The sequence below is a fragment of the Ambystoma mexicanum genome, chromosome 13 (genome assembly GCF_040938575.1).
Source record: "Ambystoma mexicanum isolate Mex_15411 chromosome 13, UKY_AmexF1_1, whole genome shotgun sequence".
NCBI lineage: Eukaryota > Metazoa > Chordata > Amphibia > Caudata > Ambystomatidae > Ambystoma > Ambystoma mexicanum.
This window is the reverse complement of record NC_090938.1, coordinates 89,270,733-89,293,338: the sequence shown is the minus strand read 5'-3', so window position 1 is coordinate 89,293,338 and position 22,606 is coordinate 89,270,733. Positions and strand designations below refer to the sequence as shown.

Here is a 22,606-nt window from a genome sequence, read left to right as displayed (position 1 = left end):
CGAGTTCAAAGACAATGTGAATGGCAGAAGGCATGAGTGATGAGAGATGTTGGGCTAATTGGGTGGGGAGGTACAGTCAATTTCACCCACCAGCATCTGGGGTACCAGCTTACGTGCTGCAAGAGCATCGAATATTCCAGAAGGGTAAAAGTGTGCCAACCAATTGTAGAAGGCTGTATAACGAGTAGCCTTGTAGTTTAAGAGCCAATGAAGTGTTGTGTTTCTAATTACTGTTTAAGATGACTTGCACTATGACTTGCACTAAGGAAGGGCATGAGTGCCCACCTGACTGTAGAGACCCAATCACAATCTTATCCCATGTAGAAAGTATACTTAGACGTCCCCTTTGAACAACCACAATCTCCTGTAGGTTTTCTTAGTTTTCCATGTAGTATGACGTCACATATGACAAACTTTTAGTATATAAATGTGATTTTTTTATCAAGATGCTTTGAGATTATGCTGTGCAACGTCCGTTGATGTCTGTTGTACTCCCTTTTCTAGACAATTGAGAATAAACAGAGTTATTTGCCAACTTCCTGAGTCAGTCTTACTGCTTCGTGTAAGAAGTTATTCTCCGTCGAATCACTAGTATGATGTGTTACCTTGGGTAAAACGGCCTCTAGGGTTCACCACTTGAACCATAATCTTGAATCTCATGTTACATTTTTGCTAAAAAAATCCTGTTCCCCCTCAGCACCCCACTAAGCAACTCTCTTCTCCATTTCTTACCATTACTCATACAATGACCATCTTATATGGCATAGAGCCACTTACTAACATACCAGGGCAAATGAGTAATGTCACTGCACACTTCTGTCATCCACCCTGCCAGGGGATAACCTGACCTCACAGCACTAACTTCCAATATATCGATCATGGGCTCTCCCAACTGGATGAAACACATGCCCAAGTGTCTCCACCACTAACTATCCCTTTAAAACCCTTAGAACATCCAGGACTCAGGTATTTCCACCCCTAATCTTTAACACTTTGGGATTCCCATCTGGTATCCCCTCCATTACACTAACGGTCCCTGACCCTTTTTCTTGACGGACCACATGCGTTAACTCCCCAACCCTCAAAAATAAATGACTGTGCTGCACAGTTCAAGACCTGTTCACATTACCATACATTACTTTACATGATAAAGAACATTTATTTTCATTTCATTATGTTTATAACAGCAACTTTAGGCCATGGTTGAATGCAAAAGAATACCATTAAAGAAAGCTATAATTTGGACACAGTTTGAATACTGGAGCTTAAGTAGGTTTGGCTGGCACTGCTGAGTAATACATTGCCTTCTTAGGGAGTAATGGAATCAGTTTGAAAAATATTTTTTTTCGGTAGGACATAGCATACCATAAAAACACAACAATTAGCATCATAATATCTATAAAAACAATAACAAGTAAAATCATCACATAAACTTAAAAGCAAAATCATGGACAGTCAAGCCTTAATAAAGAATTAGACTACATTATAAAAAAGAGAGTCAATGCATCTCAATATTTACTGCACAAATGAAAATATTTCTATGTATGGAACAGCGTCGCACTGGCCCCTATGGTAACGTTGGCACTTTCGCGGTCCTATCCCAAGATGGCAACCTCACACTGTACATTTGCCACGCAAGCGACTCAAATACTAGCATGGTGGTGTCCTCCTGAGTGCCGGGATAACCGAGCCCAATCCGGCAGGGATAGTGCATCGCAACTTGCACTTTTCTCTGTCTGTTGCACTGATGCTCCCCAGTACCCTCCTGGCATTCTGCTTGCCTTCCTCTCCTACTGGTCCTCTGCTCTGCCCTTCTCTCATTCCTGGTTCCTTCTTCCTTTGCCAGTTCCTTCTGGATTCCACCTCCCCATTGAGGGTTCCAGCTCCCAGTGATTCCTGGACTCATTCATGTCATATCCAGTATGCCTGTAACTACTCTCCTTCTAATGATTTTGGAGACATGGACATCCAAACTCAGGCCATGCATCGAGGATTGGACAAGATAACTGCTAATGATACCTGCTACCTTTGATCAGTGATATCTTGGAAGCCGTAAGTGACACCTGATTTAAGAAGGGCCTGCAATCTAATTTGTGTGTGTGATGGGGATGAATGGAAGAGAGCCTTCCATTTACCATTTATCCATTACGAGATTTGTGCAAAGCTTTTTAGATTCGCTAATGCACCAGCAATATTTCAATGATCCATGGAATGTATTTTCGGCTATTTCGGCTAAGCTATTTGCTTCTTCTCACAGTTATTTATTTGGACGCTATACTGATATTCTCTAAGCGCCTGAATGAACATTGCGAGCATCTTTGTGAGATCCTTTAATGGCTGCATCAACATAACCTAAAGGTCAAACTGGAGAAATGCCTTTTTGATGCTACCTCTTTGCATTATTTAGGGAATGTGTTGTCTACTCAAGGTATATCCATGGACACCTGCAAGGTTCATGCCAATTTGGACTGGAAATCGCTGGTATCAGTAAAGGACGTCCAGAGTTTCCTTGGACTTGCTAATTACTATTAAAATGTATTCCTCCCTTTCTCATCATGTTCTGCCTTTGACCAAACTTTTGAAGAAAGAAAACAAGTTTGTGTCGTCCCTTGCAGCTAAAAGTGTGTTTGAAGAATTATAACAGGTCTTTACCACAGCACCTATTTTTTGTCAGTCAGATGTTACTAAGTCATTTATTGTTGACAACGATGCCTCTAAGGGTGCCCTAGGTGCCCTCTTGAAATAAGAACAACAAAATAAACAACATCCCATTGTCTACTTTTCCAAAACAGTGAACTGAAATATTCGGTATTAGTAAAGGAGATACTAGCCATTACGCTCTTGTTAATGGAATGGAGGCATCTCCTACGTGGAACCCACTAACGTACATACCGATCACTGGAATTTAAGGTGCTTCAAAAATTTGAGTGTCGTAATAGCCAGCAGGCATGTTGGGCCTATTTTTGAGTTCATACAGCTGTAGAGTTCTTGTAGGCAGCCTTCCAGCATTGTGTTTTCTTCCTTTGTGTCTTGTATTTTATAGACTATTTGTGTGTCATCAATGTAGTTGTAGCATCCACAGGTGGATTCTCTTTAGGTGGATATGAAAGGTTTGAGCCATAAGGTTTCTTTTCTGTTTGTTAGGGAATATTATGGGCATGTCCTCCCAAGTGCCAGGATAACAGAGCACAATACACAGACACAACTCATCACAACTTGCTCCAGTACGTTTTCCGGTTGTTGCATTGACCCTTCCTAGTACCCTCTGGCATTCTCCTTGCCTCCTGTTCCTCTGCTCTTCCCTGATCTTCGTCCGAGTGTGTTGCTCTCTTTGGCAGTTTCTTCTAGCTTTCTCCTCCCCATTGAGCTTTCCGGCTCCCAGAGCTTCCTGGACTTCTTTCCGTCCTCTCCAGTCAGCTTGCTGCTTCTCTCCTTCTACAGAACTTAGAGACCAAGACTTGAGAGGTTTTTCCTTGTTTTTTTCTCTCTGAATTTGGCCCTTCTGGTGACATCACTCTTGTGTGTTGCTAGTCAGGCACAAGGATTGGCTACTAGAGGTCACAGGCGTTATCTCCTCTCCTCCCAATCCCACACTCACACTCAGGTAAGACCTGACACAGATAATCTTTCATTCCAACACATCCTTTTCGAGTGATATGCCCCTTGACGAACTGTCGGATACTACTTATGTGGACTAGATATTCACTCTTTCAGGAATGCAGGTGTAGCATTTCCTGTTTGGCAAGATCTTGCATGCCTCTTGGTTCATCCAATGTTCCTTACATCCGGGCACCACAGTGGCTTTGTTGTGCATTGAGGATTCCTTCCAGTCGCGTCTGGCCTACTCCTCTACCATCCCCCCAACCACCATGTCAACCATACCACAATGCAAACAACTGCTGTACTTATTTATGTATATATATCTATATATCTATATCTATAGTCAGTCAAAATATATTGTTGAAGGGACGTTATGGTTAAGTTGCGCTACTAAAAACCTATGAAATTCAGTGAAAAAAACGTTGTTACAACGATGTTATGGTTCCAGGTACATCCGAAAACCCCTGAAATTCGCCAGTTATGGTAAGCTAAGCAGCCATAACTTGCGCCTCCACCGTGCACTGCTAAGACTAACACCCAGGACATCAAAGATAACATCACAAATGTCATTAATGACATCACTGATGACATCACATGTCTGGCTCCCTCTTTTTTCCTTTACTGACATATCTAGGCCAGTAACAGTCAGGAACGAAAAATTCAAAAAGTAGTATATTTGTAGACTTATACTTCAAATATGTTCTTACAGTAATTCACTTGGGGTTCACTCACAGCATATGAAACATAAACATAGGGCAAAACATACACTTGAAAGACAACAATGCTTTCTATGTATGAAGATGATCAGTAAGGTTATCAACACTTTCTTATAGTTCTGTTTTTTTTTTATTATTGTACTTTCCCTGGATATGCTCATATTTGTATACATAATACTCACACTACTTTCCTTAGAGTCCAGTCACATTATGTGATAGTTATAGATAGGGAAGTAGGAGCTTTGTAGCAGAGCAATCATTTCTGTGCATGAAGATAATCAGTTAGATTATGAAGATTGTCTGGTAATACTGCTGGATTTTTGTTTATTTCATTTTCCCTGTATATGCTCATATTTGTGTGTTGTTGTCTGTTTGTGTTTTGTTTGCAATAATGCAATTATGTGTTAAGTGGGTTTTATTAGCTACTTATTAAATGTTTCACAGTACGCAAAACTGTAATAAGAAAGCATTTATCATTTTACTATTCAACATGACAAGATTATTAATATTGCACCTCCATCATGTATGCTGCACACAATGCCTATGTTTGTACATGAGTTGCTTAATATACTGGAAAGAACTTCATATTAGAATGCTATTCATATCAATGCATTGCTTAATGCACTACGTACCTCATGATATGTATTCCAATGATCCTTGACACTTTTTTTTAACAACATTACAATAAGAATCCCTTGTACAGACTTTTCATGAAAAGTAAATGCACATGTGATGTCATCAGTGATGTCATCAATGGCTTTTGTGATGTCATCTTTGATGTCCTGGGTGATAGTCTTAGCAGTGCACGGTTGTGGCGCGAGTTATGGTTGCTTAGCTTACCATAACTGGCGAATTACAGGGGGTTTTCGGTTTTACTTGGAACCATAACGTCCCGGTAACAAAGTTTTTTTCACTGAATTTCATAGGTTTTTAGTAGCGCAACTTAAGCATAACGTTCCTTTAACAACATTTATTTACTGAATTTCATAGGTTTTTAGTAGCGCAGCTTAACCATAACGTTCCTGTAACAACGTTTTTTCACTGAATATAGATATATAGATAATGTAAATTTGATAAATGTTTACTAGGATGCCCTTAGTTTATATACATATAACATAGAACATTCTCCGCTAGTGGGTCTGATATCCACGGACCATGCACCTGTTTGCAGACGGACTCAGACATCATCAACACTATCCAAAAACTCAGCGGGTATCTTACATTGTTATATCATACAAAACAACACTAAACATGTTCAAAAAGTAGCACATAAATAAATTACATTCAATAATAGATAAGAAGTGAAACTGTGTATGTAAGACACTAACAGTCCAATTACATAGCATATGCAACATAGTGGAATATACCAAAACACAATAAATATGCCTCCAACAGAATTAACTCACAGAAATTGCACAGCAAAAATCAACAGGACACCTACGGAATGGCTGGAAGAAAATGTTCCTCGGGATGAAATGAGTGAAGACAGTGATACTAATGGTAGACACTGCACTTCTCTATATAAGCCAATTAATAACCATTACTTTATGTGTACTTAACACATTTTCTTTTAACAGACCATACAGACATTAAACATAATATACCAAGAGGACGTTTTGTCGGCTCTCCAAACTTTTATTTACCCATATTATTAACGGCAATGTGCAAGCTATTAGTTTCTTCATTCATTCTATCATTTCTGTAACCACTGCCACGTATTTAATCACATTTCAACCATGATAGCATTTAATGCATTATAGTCATAAGATGTACATCCAATTTCCTTTCTATACATTTTGCATATTTCACATACATTCTATCATTTCAACTTCCTTTACAAATGACTATATTAGTAATCAGACACAACACACACACCTGTCTAACAAAGTGTAATTTCATATTAAAAGATGGGAGAAATAACAGTATAATTATGGAAAAAGGCTTTCTAGTGTGTTAGAAAATTACACGCAGCCAGGATGAGTACATGCATCTTTATTTATGCACACAGATAGCCAATATCATTTGAAAGGCTTCCAGATGAAACAACATCACTGCCTCTACAACTGTTCTTCCAATCTACACAGCTCTCTCATTCCAGCTGGTTGCCCATTCCGTTCTAGATTTCAGAACAGCATTCAACTATGCACAGGTGCAGTCATATCTATCACATCATCTACAATTATGTATAGTGTTGTCAAGCAAGACATACGACATCTCCCCCCTTCCCTTCAGTCTGCAACACAAACACCAGGTCCTTCCTTGCAGCCCTTACTTTATTTCAGACTCTCCCATCTCCAAGCACCACAGAATCACCCAGTACTTTAGTAATCACATACTAAGTAAAAAGCTGCTGACCCCATCAAATACTTCTGATTTATTTCCCAAACCTTCACAAATACATACATTGCCTACTTTTCCATACAGTTCCTGCCAATTACCCTGCAAAAATAACAAATAGAGCATACGATTATTTCTTCTATCTCCTAACATCCAATAACACTGCCTTACAAAGCCAAGTGTGCTCTCTACACTTACTATTGTACTCATTTCTAAAGCACATTCAACTAACAGATTCTAAATAAAATATACAGAATGCACATAGGCAAAGAAAAGTGCATGTACATGCTATGCAAAGTTATCAGAAAGCACTACTACTACAAAAACAAAGAAATCCATGTCTACATTAACAACAGTGCTATTAACACACATATTTGCTAACTTCTTTCTTTCACAATTTCAGTGAAGACCACTCTCCTGAAAAGCAGCAGCGTCTGAAGTACGAATGAGAACTCAGAAGAAACCTACTCTTTCCATCCAAAAAAGTAAGTGCAATACTGCTATAATGTTCTAACTGTTACTCAAACACTGTAGAATTCTAGTATTCTAGAACAAACAATTGTATTAACCCTGCAACATTAGATTTAGTATTAGTGCTTCGCCTCACCAACTCCATACTTTCTATTGCAATCTGAACACCAGTATAGTAACACACAAATACAAGAATAGCCTTCCCAACCTGATGTTGCAGCCCAGTGCACAATCACACACCTCTACATACATCCTTACCATCATACTCAGACACTCATGCACAAAGCACACATACAATGCACAAGATCCCAACCCACACTTTCTTTTTTTCTCCAACAGACCCCAAAGAATGCCTACCTAAAAGCAACTCTGTAGAAAGCAACGCAAACATAAACGAAATCAAACTAAAAATCTCCAAAATAAGCATCCACCTCTAGCAGAATCTGTACAAAAAGTTCAAACAAAGCAGCTAATACAGTCATTCAGCGAAGCAAAACAAGCTTCCAATCTAGAAACTTTGCCTCCTCTTTCAAAATGTAAAATGAAAAAGAACGTGATTAACAAGACCGCAGCTACCACTAGTGCTAACACTGCACCTATAAATCTTGATGTAGCGGCAAGTAAGCATACCAAAAAAATTATTTTACAAAAAATGTTCCACCACAGAGCTCTTCACAACCTTATAGAAATAGGAGAGAAATCACACAAAACCCTTAAAACCTATCATAGAAAATGAATCTTAGAAGCTCTCGTAGACAGCGCAGTCCTTCTCAAAAGGAAATTATTTATTTTAGTTTTAACCAGAATGAAACCACTAACAAAACTACGTACTAAACTAAACTACAAAAAAGACTTCTCAATAAACGAAATATCAACAAATATAACTTCACAAACATCTGTGGAGGTGAATGGAGTCACACCACAAGCACAGAACCATATTTCAATGAAGAAGCATACAAACAAAAGCAAATAAACCCAATTGCCATACATAGCAGTGGATGAGGGTATGAAAAACTTAATAATACCATTATGGAACAAGAATCGCTGCTCACACAAATATCCCCAGAAAACTCAGAATCACCTGTCCATTCCACTGAACCAATACGTCCAGTCTACAAATGGCCGTGCACATCAATGTGTAACATTGCCAAAAAATCTTTCAAATCTTTATGCCAGTTCCTCAGTCAGTATGTGAAAGGCAAAGACAAATTCAAAATTAAACTACTACAAAATGTGGACCATTGTCCAGTGCGCAAATATAGAGGACGACAAGGACATTTATTAGTCTGCATTTCTGGACCTATTTGTAAAAGCACCTTCCACCATATCAAAATGATATCAACACACCATACAACTATAAGAAATCTGGTCCACGAACTGTGCTATGCAGTCCTGCTTTAGCACTAGCCAACTTAAATAACAATCTTCTACATGGTACAGCCAAACTACTACTCAAAGAAATAGAGCACATCGAGAGAAAATATTTTGGAATTGAAAGCCAATTACAAAATGCAATAGATTTACAACAGACTACCAACAACTGTACACATGGTAACCTTCTATTACACATATACAAAAAAGAAATACTAAAGTTTAAAAGTACATCTGCTGAAGTACCCAACCATTTGTGTGTATGTTGCCGCGGGACATTTTATAAAAATCGCACAAAAACTGTAGACATAACGTACAAAATAGAAGACAATGAAGATTCCAAATGTTTCCAATTAGCTCTCTATCTTATAGCAGAAACCAAATATGAAATTACTAACCCCTTAATACTTTCCAGTTACTGCACTGTAAAACTTGACAACAACCAAACACCTTCACATGCTATCACAAATAACTTGGAATTATTCCCATTACCAAAACCCCTGCAACAACTCAACTTATATGAGAGCATCATAATTCAAACACTGCACCCATTTCAAGCAATAATATGTCTTCAACCAAAAACAGCAACACTACCTACCTCTGAATTAGTGAAAGGCATTTGTGACAAGGTAGTTTATTTGCCATTAGATCTCAAAGAAAATGTACACACTCTAGGAGTGCAACATCTAATAGATCAATCTTTAATTATCTTAGTAAATGGCATACCTACAAAAGACACAAAAATGTGGCAACAACTCATGGACTTACATAAAGTTAGACAAGCCTTGCAATATCTAAAAGACAACAATGAATACTACAGAGAAATAAATATTGAAGAAAACCTGAGGGAAACCACTGAAATAATTCAAGAGTCATCAGAAACTGGTCAATTTCAACTTCTAGATCTTGCTACAGAATCCAATATTTTAGACCATTATACAGTTCACCCATTACACTCTAAAGACACCATAGATGATGCACTGGAAACGTACCGAATGCAACAAGCCAAAGTATCTCCAATCAGCATATGGGAAAAATGTATGGTAGCACATGCCTTCCCTCTACTCTTTCCTACTGGAAAAGGAGGAAGGTACGAAATAACAGCATCAGAATACCGCTCTTTACGAATGTATTCTGAAGACCCCAGATTCCGACAAAACGTGGAATACATATTCCACCTTCTCTTTGAAAGTGAACTAGCAACTCTATGCTACGGAGTTGCACACACATTGAAATCAGGTACCCATTTTCAAAATATGTCAGCTACGAAATTACTACAAAAAGTGCAAGAAAAAGATGAGATTTTACAGTCAAGCATTACAAATCTTTTAGCAAACATGTGTGGTACAAAATAATACTGGTTCCGACGTCACAGAGTTGTATGATAAGAAACCTTGGCCCACCCACTTGGTTTGTGGCATTAAGTTGTGCAGAATATGCATGGGAAGATGTACACAATTTCCTACGGATAGCAAACAAAAACAAAACAGCAGGAGAACTCTGCTCTCTAGATCCTGTGAATGTATCAAGATATTTCCATCATCGCTTCATTGCTATGCTACACTTCATTTGTAATAAAACTGTTCCTGCCCTTGGAGAAGTGCACCACTTCTTTTGGAGAAAAGAATACCAAGCCAGAAGAGCACCAAACATCCACATGCTTTTGTGGATTAAAGATGCTCCTAAATTTGGTCAGGATAGCGATGCCACTGTTTTGCAGTTCATCTAAAAATATGTCACTTGTGAAATCCCTTCACAAACAACACATGGGGCCTCATTACGAGTTCGGCGGTAACCTGCCGGTTTTTCCAGCTCGGGTACCGCCGGACTCGTTTTACCATTCCGCCTCTATGATTCCCGGAATTACCGGAGCTTTACAACCTTGGTGACCCGGGAATTCAGGAGGCGGAATTTGGTAAATCCCCATTCCCACTGAGTCCGATAGGTCTCAATGGGAATGGGGACCATGGAAACACCGGCACCATCTCTTGATGGTGCTGGTGTTTCCTCGTCCGCCTGCAGGCGGGCGGTGTTAAACCCGCCAGGTCAGACTTGGCGGGAATGACACCTTCGCCTGCAGGACTCGGGATCACCCGGTATGGAAACAACGGTGGCGGCGGGTTTACCGCCACCGCTATTTCCATACCGGGTGACCTGTAATGAGGCCCATAGTGACCTTCATGCAAAAATTTTACAATTTCAAAGACAAAAATGTGGGAAATATTGTCGTGACAAATATAAAACAAAGGGAAATACTACACCAAATGCCGCTTTGGTTTCCCCAAACCAGTTTCAACAACAGGTAAAGTAAACAACTTCATGTCTTCAGTTAGACATAGTGTCAAAGGTAAATCACCTAAGAACACATATTACATAAAAAGAACAGAAGAATCAAAATACATCAATGATTACAATAAAATCATTGCCCTCCTATGGAATGCAAAAATAGATGTGCATAGATGTGGAGTACATTGCAGACAATTCCACTGCAGTTGCATGATATGTCACAGCCTACTTAACCAAAGCAGAGAAAACAGAGCTTCAGGACTTCTGGGATGACATGTCATCTGACAAAACACTATCACAGAAATGGTACAGCTTCGGCATAGAAATGCTCCCTTCATTTCAAAAACCCAGGAAATCCTGTCCACCCTCCTTGCTGACCCTCCTTTATCCACCCCCCACCATCCTTCTCGTCCTCTCCTTGTTTCTCACCTGACGAGGTCGCTAGACAAGTCCGATCTATGAAAGCCTCGTCAAAACACGTTCATCCCTGTTCCTCTAAAACCATCAAGGACCACATTGACACCCTCGCTCCGGCCCTTGCTGATTTTTGCAACCACTCCTTCGCCTCAGGATCCTTCCCCTCCCCTCTGAAGCACTCCCGTGTGCATCCTCTTCTCAAGAAACCCACAGCTGATCCTTCTTGTCCATCAAATTATCGTCCAATTTCCATTACTCCCTTTCTCTGCAAACTCCTGGAAAAGTTGTCCATCTCTCAGCTTAACCTTCATTACAATTCTGTTGGCTGTCTCCATGACCACCAGTCTGGCTTCATAGCTGCCAGAAGCACGGAAACTGCTCTCCTGAACATCCGTGAAGATCTGCTCTCCAACCTTGGCTCTAACATTCCCTCTGTCCTCATCCTAATCAATCTCTTTTCTGCCTTCGACACGGTCAACCATACCATCCTGCTCAACCTACTCCATGGAAACCTGGGTATCACAGATAAGGCTCTGGCCTGGCTGACCTCTTTCCTCTCAGATCGACCCTCCCAGGTCATACTTGGGTCCTTCCTAGCATCTATCTTCCTCTCTATCTGTGGTGTTCCTCAGGGTTCTAATCTCTCACCCTGGCTTTTCAACCAATACCTGGCAACTCTCGCCCACTGCATTGCCGTTTTCTGCTCAAATTTCCAATGCTACGCTGATGACACTCAACTCCTTTTCAGGCTGCCCTCTGCCACCTCCTCTCCCTCTCTCATCTCTGAGTGCCTAACTACCATTCAAGATTGGTGTGCCGCCAATGATCTTCGTCTGAATGCCAGCAAGATGGAGATCCTCCTCATCGGCACACCTTCACCATCCTTTCCCCGCACTCTCTGGCGGGCTTACCTTGGCCCTCCTCCTACCCCCACCTGCGAGTCTAAGAACCTCGGGTCATCTTTGACTCCACCCTTTCCTTCTCCGCCCACATCTCTGAGGTCTCTAAAAAGTCAAATCTCCTACTGCACCTCCTCAGAAACAATAGACAAAAATGATCCCAGCAGCCAAAACATTTTGAAAAACAATTTACTAGACACATACTACCCAAACAGGAGTACCACTTTGGAAACCATGTGTCTCTACCACGTAGCCCAAAACTTCACATACAAAAATAATATTAAACCAGATGAAAAGAAAGGTAGATACAGAGTAGCAAATTGTGAAGGCAGCTTAGTGAAACTTATCAAACGCAGCTTAATTAATCATATCAAATTATCATTAAAAACTCCTCAACATAAAGAACTGTATTACATGTCCCTTTTACAACTTCTTAAAGCATGGAGAAAAGAAGAAGAGTTACTGGATACGTATGACTCCTATAAAGACGCTTTCAAAGCAAATGAAAGCACTATAACAGACGTAAACTTTACATAGTACCAAACAATGTTGCACAATTAACAGCAACACGAAGAAGAACTCTAGGCCCAACTAGATGTGGACACTCCTGACAGTAGTCAACCTTCTGTAACAGGAAGCCAAGAACCCCTTGGACAGCCACTAATGGCAAAAGAGGCATGAATAGCCATGACAGAAGTAGAAAACACCATGTGTCAGTATGAGCAATGTACAGAAGACTTTGCTGTACTGAAATCACAACTAAACACTGAGCAGCATAGCATTTTCCAAGAAGTAACAAAAGAAATTGAACACGGTGTGCAACATGAAAATAAAAACTATATCTGCCAAGATTACAATCTTATACTGCTATACGTGAGTGATCAAGCTGGTTCAGGCAAAACATTCTTAATCAAAATCATCAGCAAGTTCCTCCAACAAATGACACACAACAAACTGTCAGCTTTTGTAACTGCCCCCATAGGTTTAGCTGCCTACAACATAGGCTGTGTCACTTTACATCGATTACTACTCCTTCCAGTAGAACACCAAACCAAATTAGACTATGACAAACTTTCTACAGAAGCTGCAATGGAACTACGCAGAGTTTTCAAACAAATGAAAATGCTGTTAATAGATGAGGTGAGCATTGTCTCCAACCTAATGCTGGCTTTAATTCGCCTCAGACTACAAGAGGTCCTTAAAACAGACTACGAAGAGCTCTTTGGAGGAAAATACATTATTGTTTTCGGAGATCTTCTTCAATTAACACCAGTGAAAGCTGAACCTATTTTTAAAACCTTAGGGCACAAACTGTGCCGTAAATCTCTTGGCAGCATAGGAAATGTCAACCTTTGGCAACATTTCCAACACAGAGAATTAACTGAAAATATGCGGCAGTCTGCAGACCTGACATACGCCAACATGTTAAAAAGTATTAGAGTTGGTGTACTATCTCAAGAAGCACAAACTATATTAAAAACCAGGGCATCCATGCACTCTATGGCCATAACTCATGTGCTACTGATGTCATGGAACAATTAGCACACAAACATGTCAATTGTATGTCCTCGATGCCAACTCTTGCAAGCTGTTCAAAATTTTATGAAACAATGTTACAAAAAGAAATGCAACCAATAGTTCAAATTTTCTCCACAGACAAACTGGACGTACATGGTATGACACTATCCATGTGTCAACAAGCCACAACAAGGCTAAACACCCTGGAAAACTCTATCTCTAACAAAGCTGGTTTGGAGAAAATATTAAAATTATCTTTAAACTGTAGAGTAATGCTTAAACGTAACCTTGACGTGGACGAACAACTAGTTAATTGAACACTTGGTACAGTTGTTGGCTTTCAAACATACCCACGTGACAACAATATTCAATTTGTCAATATTCTCTTTGACAAACAATCCAAAGTTAAAAGGATAGAACGCTCAACTGCTCGCTTCCTTCTTTTCAAAGACATGTATGTAACCAGACAATAATTTTCTCTAACTCTAGCATACGCAGTCACCATTCACAAATCACAAGGTCTTACCCTAGTTAAAGCATTGATAGATATTGGTAGCAGAGTCTTTAAAGAAGGCATGAGCTATGTAGCACTGTCACGCTTACGTACACTTGACAAACTATTTCTAATTAACTTTGATGCAAGTAAAGTAAATACTGATATTTCTTGCATTCTAGAATACAATAGACTGCGTACACTCTATACCCCCATCTAAAAACCTTTCCTGTTCTGCAAAAAGCAAAACGTTGTAAAAGAAAACTACTTCAGACTCAATCTATGCAGGATCTCACAGCAATTCCTCCGAAGAAAGTAAAAGAAAGTAATACTTCATCAAGAACCACAACCAAAGAAAAATCTACTGCTCAAAGTAACTCAACTACCTCTTCAAAGAAGCAACGCACACTCCCAACAAATGATTTAGACACAGATCTGTCAGGTCCATTCAAATTTTCAAATACAACTGGTGTAAATTGCTACACAAATGTAGCAATAAATATTCTATTCCAATTGCCACCATTTATTGACAACATTTACTTACACGGTACAGACCCATTGTGTTTGCAAATGTTAGTCCTTCATAGAAATGCAACCAACAATCCTGACAAAACTTACAGTGTTTCTGGAATAAAGTAGGAATTGGACTACTGTGCTGGAATGGTCAAATTCACTATAAACTCACAAGAAGATCCACAAGAATGTCTAATGTACTTGCTACAAGTACAAGAAAACAAAAACATACCTATAAATGATATCTTCCAGATTTCAAACATGTGGAAACATACATGCACTCTTTGGAGGCATGTAGTACAAGAAGAAGTTCCTAATGAACGCTTTGTGTATGTATCCATACCTAACTGTGAATCCATTCCATTTCAGCAACTTGTACAAAATGCAAACCATAGCAGATTATGTACTACCTGCAATTCCGATAATCGTTCCACCTTACAAATACAGACACATAGTAAATATGTAATAGTAATGCTTTTACGTTATAATGCAGATGGTACCAAAAACAACTGCAAGCTGACTGGATTCACACATGGTCAAGTATCACTTGGTAAGAAAACCTTCATAACAATAGGTATGATCTACCACGCAGTAGCCACAACCAATGCATGTCACTACACTGCATATATAAAAAAGAATTCTGGATGGTTCGAAAGTAATGATAGTACCATTAGTCTAAAGCAGAGATTACCAGCCAATCTTGTAAACGTTTACTTAATATTCTTAAAACCAAAATTTAATAACTAATCTGTGTATGAACATAAACAAAACTTGAACTTCAAAAGTATGACCAGTTAGAATATGCCAACAGGTATCTAACTGCCCCAAGAATCTACAACAAAGAAACAGATAAATGAATACCATTAAAATTAAACATGAAATAAACAGTTAGAATACTCCAACAGATATCTATCTAACTGTCCCAAAAATCTGCAACAAGCCAACAGATAGATGAATACCACTAAAATGAAAAAAGAAATAAACAAATAGAATACACCAACTGCTATCTAATTGCAACAATACTACCACCACTTCCAAATGAAAAACCATACACCTATTCAATTCCTCCTATTGAAATCAATGAAAGAAATCTATTGTACCACAACGTAGAAAGGTTTTTTTTAATCCAGCATGGATTTTTTCCCACAGACCCAATGATTTAATCAACAAACACAGGAACTGAGCAAATTGCACAGTACACTGGTTTGAACTATAGTACTTCTAAAGTACTAACTATGAGGGTCGACAAAAAACAGAAATGTCTACTATGCAATGCAATACTCATTATAAACTACCTACACTAACATGTGATTTTTTTCTTTTATCACAGTGATAGAAAAAAAATGTGTGCTCCAACTACCCATGTCATGAAAAAACTGCATACAACCACAAAAAGTTAAACAGTAAGTATACAATGATTGGAATCACAAACACCACAGCATAACACACCCATTCAAGCAAACACCTCACCAAAAAACCACAATCCAAAATGTTTGCTTCCATGGGTATCTTATGCTGCAGCGCTTGTTGCCAAATTCTACAATCTTGACTGCATGGCCTGGCCAAAACTCTTCATACAGCCTCAACAAAGGAAACAGTAAGTATATAATAATTAAACTCACAAACACTGCAACTTAACACACCCATGCAAACGAACACCTCACCAATAAATACAACCCAAAATGCCTAGAGTCTTCGATACCAACAATCTGAACACAATCCAACAAACAAACAAACACACATCATCTCATTATCCTATAAACACTATTACACTACTACCAACGGTACTCACATTTTTTAAAACATATCCCCTAAGCAGCCCACATACCACAATCAAAATGTTTGGTAGCATTGTAGAGTTATGCTGCGGTGGTTGTGGCCATGGCCTAGAGTCTTGGGTGCATGGCCTACAGCCTATGGCCTTCGGCCATGCACCCAAGATTCTAGGCCCTGGCCACAACCACCGCAGCATGACACACCCATAGAAACAAACACCTACCAAATGACCACAACCCAAAAACTTAATACATCCACCGCAAAACTATGCACTTCAATTAACACTCTAAAAAATAGTTACAACCAACATACAAACTCTTCAATACATACCCTCTTCACCCAATGCTCTTCTAACGACCCAAAACCAACATCATACTAAACTAAAATAGCCAGTGGTGCGCCCAGTGTTTAGTATGTCCACTGACAACCGTGGTGACCGCGGACAACACAAACACATCACGGCCTTCTCCCACCTAAACAAATACAGCATTTGCCCATCTCTTACTCCCCAACCCTCTCCAAACACTCATACACATCCACACACTCCCCAAAATTGGAGTCATGCTCACTTCCAGCGCATGTCCATGCATCTAATATGGCGGGTGCATTGAAACAATTTGACGCAACACACGCCTCATCCCGGCCAATATAAGAACACGTTGCATGTCCGCAGACATGATGCAAGTCAATTATCCAATTGGTGTCCTGTCCGCAGAGCGAACAGGGAAGTGTGTCTGTGGAGCGGACATAGATATCACTAATTTTTTCAGACCTACTTTTTGGTCCTTTTAAAAAAAACTACTGGACATATTTTCACCAAATTTACAAAAGCAGGCTTTCGGGACCAAGTCGCTGCTCCTGCCGCAAATGAGAAACTCCATCTAGCCGTTTGGGCTGTAGGCGCGACAGAAATTCTTTCTCTATTCAGTCTGGGAAAAAAAGAGATTTTGGGCCCCCCCTATAACTTTGCCCTCCCTGGATCAAACCTCACCAAACTTTGTAAAACATTCAGAGTGGACCATATACTTTTATTTGCAAAGTTTGGTGAAAATTCGTCAAGGGGGAGCGAAGTTATAAGCCTCCCAAAAAGTGCTCTTCCTATGAGTTTAGCAACTTAACCATGACTACATGACCGCTACCGCAAGTCATGCAATATATATCAATATATATAGATATAGATATATATATTCATTTCATCAATGTAAATACTGATTTAAGTCCAGAATATACACCATATTTACATATATTTCCCTATAAACAAATGTACTCTTTCTGTATACTAATTCAATGCCCTTCATTGCCTGACAAGCCTGCAGCACTATGATTGCTGAAACTTTGTACAAGTGACCAGGTATGGAACTGCCTCTGTTTTTAGATTCTTGAATCTAGTCTTAGATTTTGGGAGAAGTATTGAAAAAAGGTGCTGCCCTAATTTGTTTGTTTCTCAAAGGTGCTGTCTAGATAATTAGTGCCTGACTAAGGCTCATTTTAGCCCACTGTTTAGAATATTTTTTAGGAATTTCACCTGTGCTTCCAGTTTGTCGGTGGAGCACAATGCCCCTCAGACATTTCAATTTGTGTTTTCTAGTGTTTTAAACATGTTCCAATTTTCTGTAATATCCATGGACAACATTTGTTCTTTAAATATAGCTTTCAAGATGTATCTATCACTAATCCTTGAAAGTTCTCCCCTCTACTGTTGTTCTTTAGTGAGAATGAGTTCTCTTGACCCAAACATATCCAACAGTTTCCCTCTATAAAATGCCAAAACATTTTCTGAGGACAGATGGTAATCATTACCTTCAGTCTTGACTGGCCATGAAATGTTTTTCTTAATTTTCAACCATTGATGCCAGCTAGTGGATACTTCTCACTGGTATATGCTCAAATGAAGGGGGAGTGATCACTTGGTAGCCCTTGCTACAGTGTTAGCTTTTGTTTAAAATTATCTGGCTGGACATTAGTAACTGTATACACCGCAAGTCAACAGAAATAATGAGATACTAGTTCAGTAATTCAACACATCTGTGTGAAAATGCTACATGTATAACACATTAGTATGTAAAAAGTACAACAAACAATAAAGAAGCCAATATAAAAGAGAGTCCCTAATATGTACTTCTTATTTTAATGTGGCATTCAAATACATAACCACTGGTTACTCACCTTTATGATTTACCTTCTCAATTTCCACTGTTTCTCCCAACACACTGCACCTTGAGATTCCATGACCTGCTTCCTCCAGCACTCATATATGACAGTGGCCCAATTCTTCCTATTCCACATTTCTCCATCCCATCTTTCTCATGCATGAGCCATTTGACAGACTTCACTGTTTCACTTTGCTTCTCCCATTTGTGGCATTTTAAGTGCCATGAATACATTCTGCACGTTCCAGCTTTACAAACTTTTGCATGGATAAAGCACTTACATGTATGCTTTAAACAGTTTAACATTGAAATATTCCTCACAACTCTTTTTTTTTACCAAAGAAAATCATTGTACTCTAACTCATTTCAGTATTTAAAAAGATTGTTTTATTTGAAAATATGTTTTTAGGCCTTTTAATAATGATAAGTGGTGAAGCATGTTATGATATTTCCCTTGTATGTGATGCAGGAGATGGTTGCTAGTAAGTGAACTGTAGGTGAGGATAAAGTGGCGGAAAGACAGGCGAGTGGTTGAGGAGGGAGCCAGGGTTGTGACAAATGGGGGTTGGACATTTGTGAGCTATCAAAATTGAGGGTTGAATGGTAAGGGGAAATGGTGGGAGGAAAGCTTCTCTGCTGTCAGCGATACAGGCCAGGGTTGAGATGAAGAATCATTTATTTAAACAAATGGTAAGAACAACCTCAACGTATTACAATTTCAGATAGAAATGTGTACAATAACTTTTTTCGGTTTCATTAATTTTGAGATTCCCATATGGGCTTATAGGGCATTCTTACCTTGGGTAGCAGAAATCCTCTGAAACTGGTGTCTTCTAACACCCTATGTGGAACTCCAAGTGGAACAAGGTCAGTGAATCTCTGAATCTCATGGATTACTGCGTCTGTGTAGGGCATATTGCTCTTGTCCTCAATGGCGGGGATACGAGCTCGACCAATCACACAATCAATCTCCGCAAGAATCTTTTCTGTCATGAGGAATGTAAAACATTTTAAAACGGGGATTTGGAATTCCTTCAATTGAGTTAAATATCTTGTAAGTAGCCTCCCATTACAGTCAGTTATTCAGATCTGATTAAGGCAAACTTTTTCATGGGTACAATTTGGTCTTAATGACAAATTTCTTTAATAAGAACATTTCAATCCTACTTGTAAGACCAGCTACGGAAGTCATAAAAAAAAACAATAATAGGTGCAGCTTGAGACACTGAACATTCCATGATATTATGCTATCAAACCACACATTGCATGCTGAATATATAATAAATGGGTGCATCTCTTTTCTTATTAGTGTAGAGTCTTGCCCCTATGAGACCAATCAAGGAACTGATCACAGATCCCACATCATGAATGGGTCTGGGGGAGTACTTGATTTATACCTCCTCTTGTTAGAACTAATGACACAGATAATCTATGGTGTGCTCTCAGATTCAATGTAAATAGTTGTTATTGTGTTTTTCCATGTTATGTAAATCTTTATAATCCTTGAGGATGTGTTTTGAAAAAATTGGTCTTTCTGCAAAATAATTTTAATATATTATGTCGTAATCAGCAACAATAAACATAGACAATTCCACAATTCAATTCAATAAACAGCATTTAATGATATAGTTTGCCCTAATCTCTGGAAAAATCAATCTCAACATAATCATAGTTTGTCTGTAGATTTAGTGATGCACTCCCATCATCATTTGCATAAATCCTTCAAATTGACTACGCGTGTACGCATGTTGAAATTTGTATTCATGTGTAAAGACAATCTTTGTACAGGTGTATATGTATACCCCGACATGGCATTGGGTCTGTTTGAAGTTCATTACAACCAAAGGTCATTATCATATATGTTGAAGCTTGGATCTTTGTAATTGGACACCTGCAGTCAGCAGTGGTCTGGTTTGCAGATCTCTATCATATTTCTTGTAATCCCGCATAAGTTGTCAAGGAGTCCTCAATTGTTCGTTATCTCAAAATCAGGGATTGTGTAGAAATTATTCATTCACCAATAAATAACCTACTCAAACTGTGAATCTACTTCTACACCTCTTGCCACCAAATACATTTTACATCCATCCATCCGTCCATCCATCCATCCATCCATCCATCCATCCGTCCGTCCGTCCGTCCGTCCATCTATCCATCCATCCATCCATCCACCATGTTCTCACATCACTGACATTGCTAACTCTAGAATAGAACACATTGATTGTAATATTGGAATGGTTTCAAGCAACTCCCTTCCTCAAATGCATACGTATGTTTCAAAATGTCTTCCTGAGGACCTATGACTCCAATATGTCTACAATTAATCTATTGTATTCGATTTTTATTCGTTCTGTTTTATTCTCATCTTACATTTCTTATGTGATGGTAGAGGCATCTAGTACATTGACTACAAAAATGAATAAAAATCAATCTATTGCAATCATCACACTAGGTGAGTCGGTTTCAAATTTGTGGACAGATCACACGAGGTGGACAAAACATGCTTAAGAACATATTTCTATGTTTTTCGAAACACTGCAGAGTTATTATTGATTCAACAGTCCCAATCTACTCTGCCTCACAGATTTCAGATCATCTCTGTCTGCATGTGATTTTGATGCAGGTGGTGATACTGTGTGTTCTTATGGAATTCATTTATGTTGGCACATGCAAAATACTGGAAAATTCAATAGGAATTCTGGCAAATGTCGCCCACCATAGACAAGTCAGATAGCAGTCCTTTTGGCAATATATGTTAACTAACAAGGTTACCCGGGTACACGCTGATTTCCTTGTTCAAATTGTATTATTTACCAAAGGGAATCCACATTCCATGAAGCAGACACTTGACATAACATATTCATAAGCTATTCCCATTGTGCTGTTTACAAGTGCATGTAAATGATTCCTTTCTTGATTCTTATAGCAAAAGTGGGTGATCTTAGTGGTGGCAGAAATCCTTCATCAATACATTCTGCAGTTCATAGAACTCATCACTCAGCCCAACCTGGTGCTGTTTGTTTAATGAAATAACAATTCCATTTAATTGCACTTTAAGCATTAGATGTACTCAGGATCCATGAGGAGAACAGTGTTAATCAAATATTTTACCCAAAATAGCAGCCTTTTTGCGGAGGATCCCAAAGCAATTTCACAGTGCCTGATTTCACAAGCACTTACTTCTGCCACATACAGACAACATTCTATATCAGAGCAGCCCCATACCAGTCCTCGAGGGCCTGAACCACACCAGGTTTCCTGTATAACCACTGGCTATGCAGATATCTGCTATTTCGATTCACTATATTCATGTGGACATTATGAAAGCATAGAGTGATTTTGCTCTTGAAAACTAGACCTCAGGCATCAGACTCGCTCCAACACTCCAACAATTCAGAAAATAACTCAAGACCCACCTCTTCAAGGAATCTCTCTTCTTCAGCTCCTATGCCATCACTTCGGCCCGCACCACCTGGCCCGACAGTCGTCGCCCTCCCGTCTTTACCCCGTATAGCTGTAGTCCCTTCTCTGTGCCCCTCTGCTGCCTACTCACAGCTGTGTACCTGGCCTGTCGTGACCCATGAACAACACTCTGTTATGCCTCTGTGCTGCTGTTAAGTGCTCCATTGGCATATGTATTGCTGCATACCTCTGTAAAGCGCTCTGCTGCTTCTCAGAGCTAGGTCTGCACTCAACAAATACAATAATGACACACGAAGAGACTTGAAGAACTCTCTGCTGTGGTTCATGTGAAACACTGTTGAGCGGCCGCCCTGCTTGTTTGTAGGAATTCATATGTGGCCACCACTTATCATTAGCCAAGTCTTCTTTGTACTCCTCTTCTTTATTTTGATGACTTAACGTTTCTTGCAGCATGTTTCATTTTTTTTTCTATTGATGTTCACATTTTTACTAGTCTTAATCTGAAAGTCATAGGGCACAAAAAGGATCCTTCTTAAAGGAGTCGAAACACCTTTGGCTGAGAGCAATTTTAAACAAGCCTTGCCAAGGACAGAAGTTTTGGCCTTTGCATACGCATTATATGGCCATTTCCTAGGC

General features: G+C 39.2%; 1 protein-coding gene across 1 annotated transcript in view; it reads right to left on the bottom strand.

The window, feature by feature from the left end:
- Nucleotides 1-22,606, bottom strand: part of LOC138520915 (cytochrome P450 2A6-like) — a 181,735-nt gene that overhangs the window by 38,631 nt on the left and 120,498 nt on the right. The window contains exon 7 of the mRNA XM_069633342.1: nucleotides 19,346-19,533. Coding sequence (XP_069489443.1) covers nucleotides 19,346-19,533 — 188 coding nt within the window. The remainder of the gene's footprint in view (nucleotides 1-19,345; nucleotides 19,534-22,606) is intronic.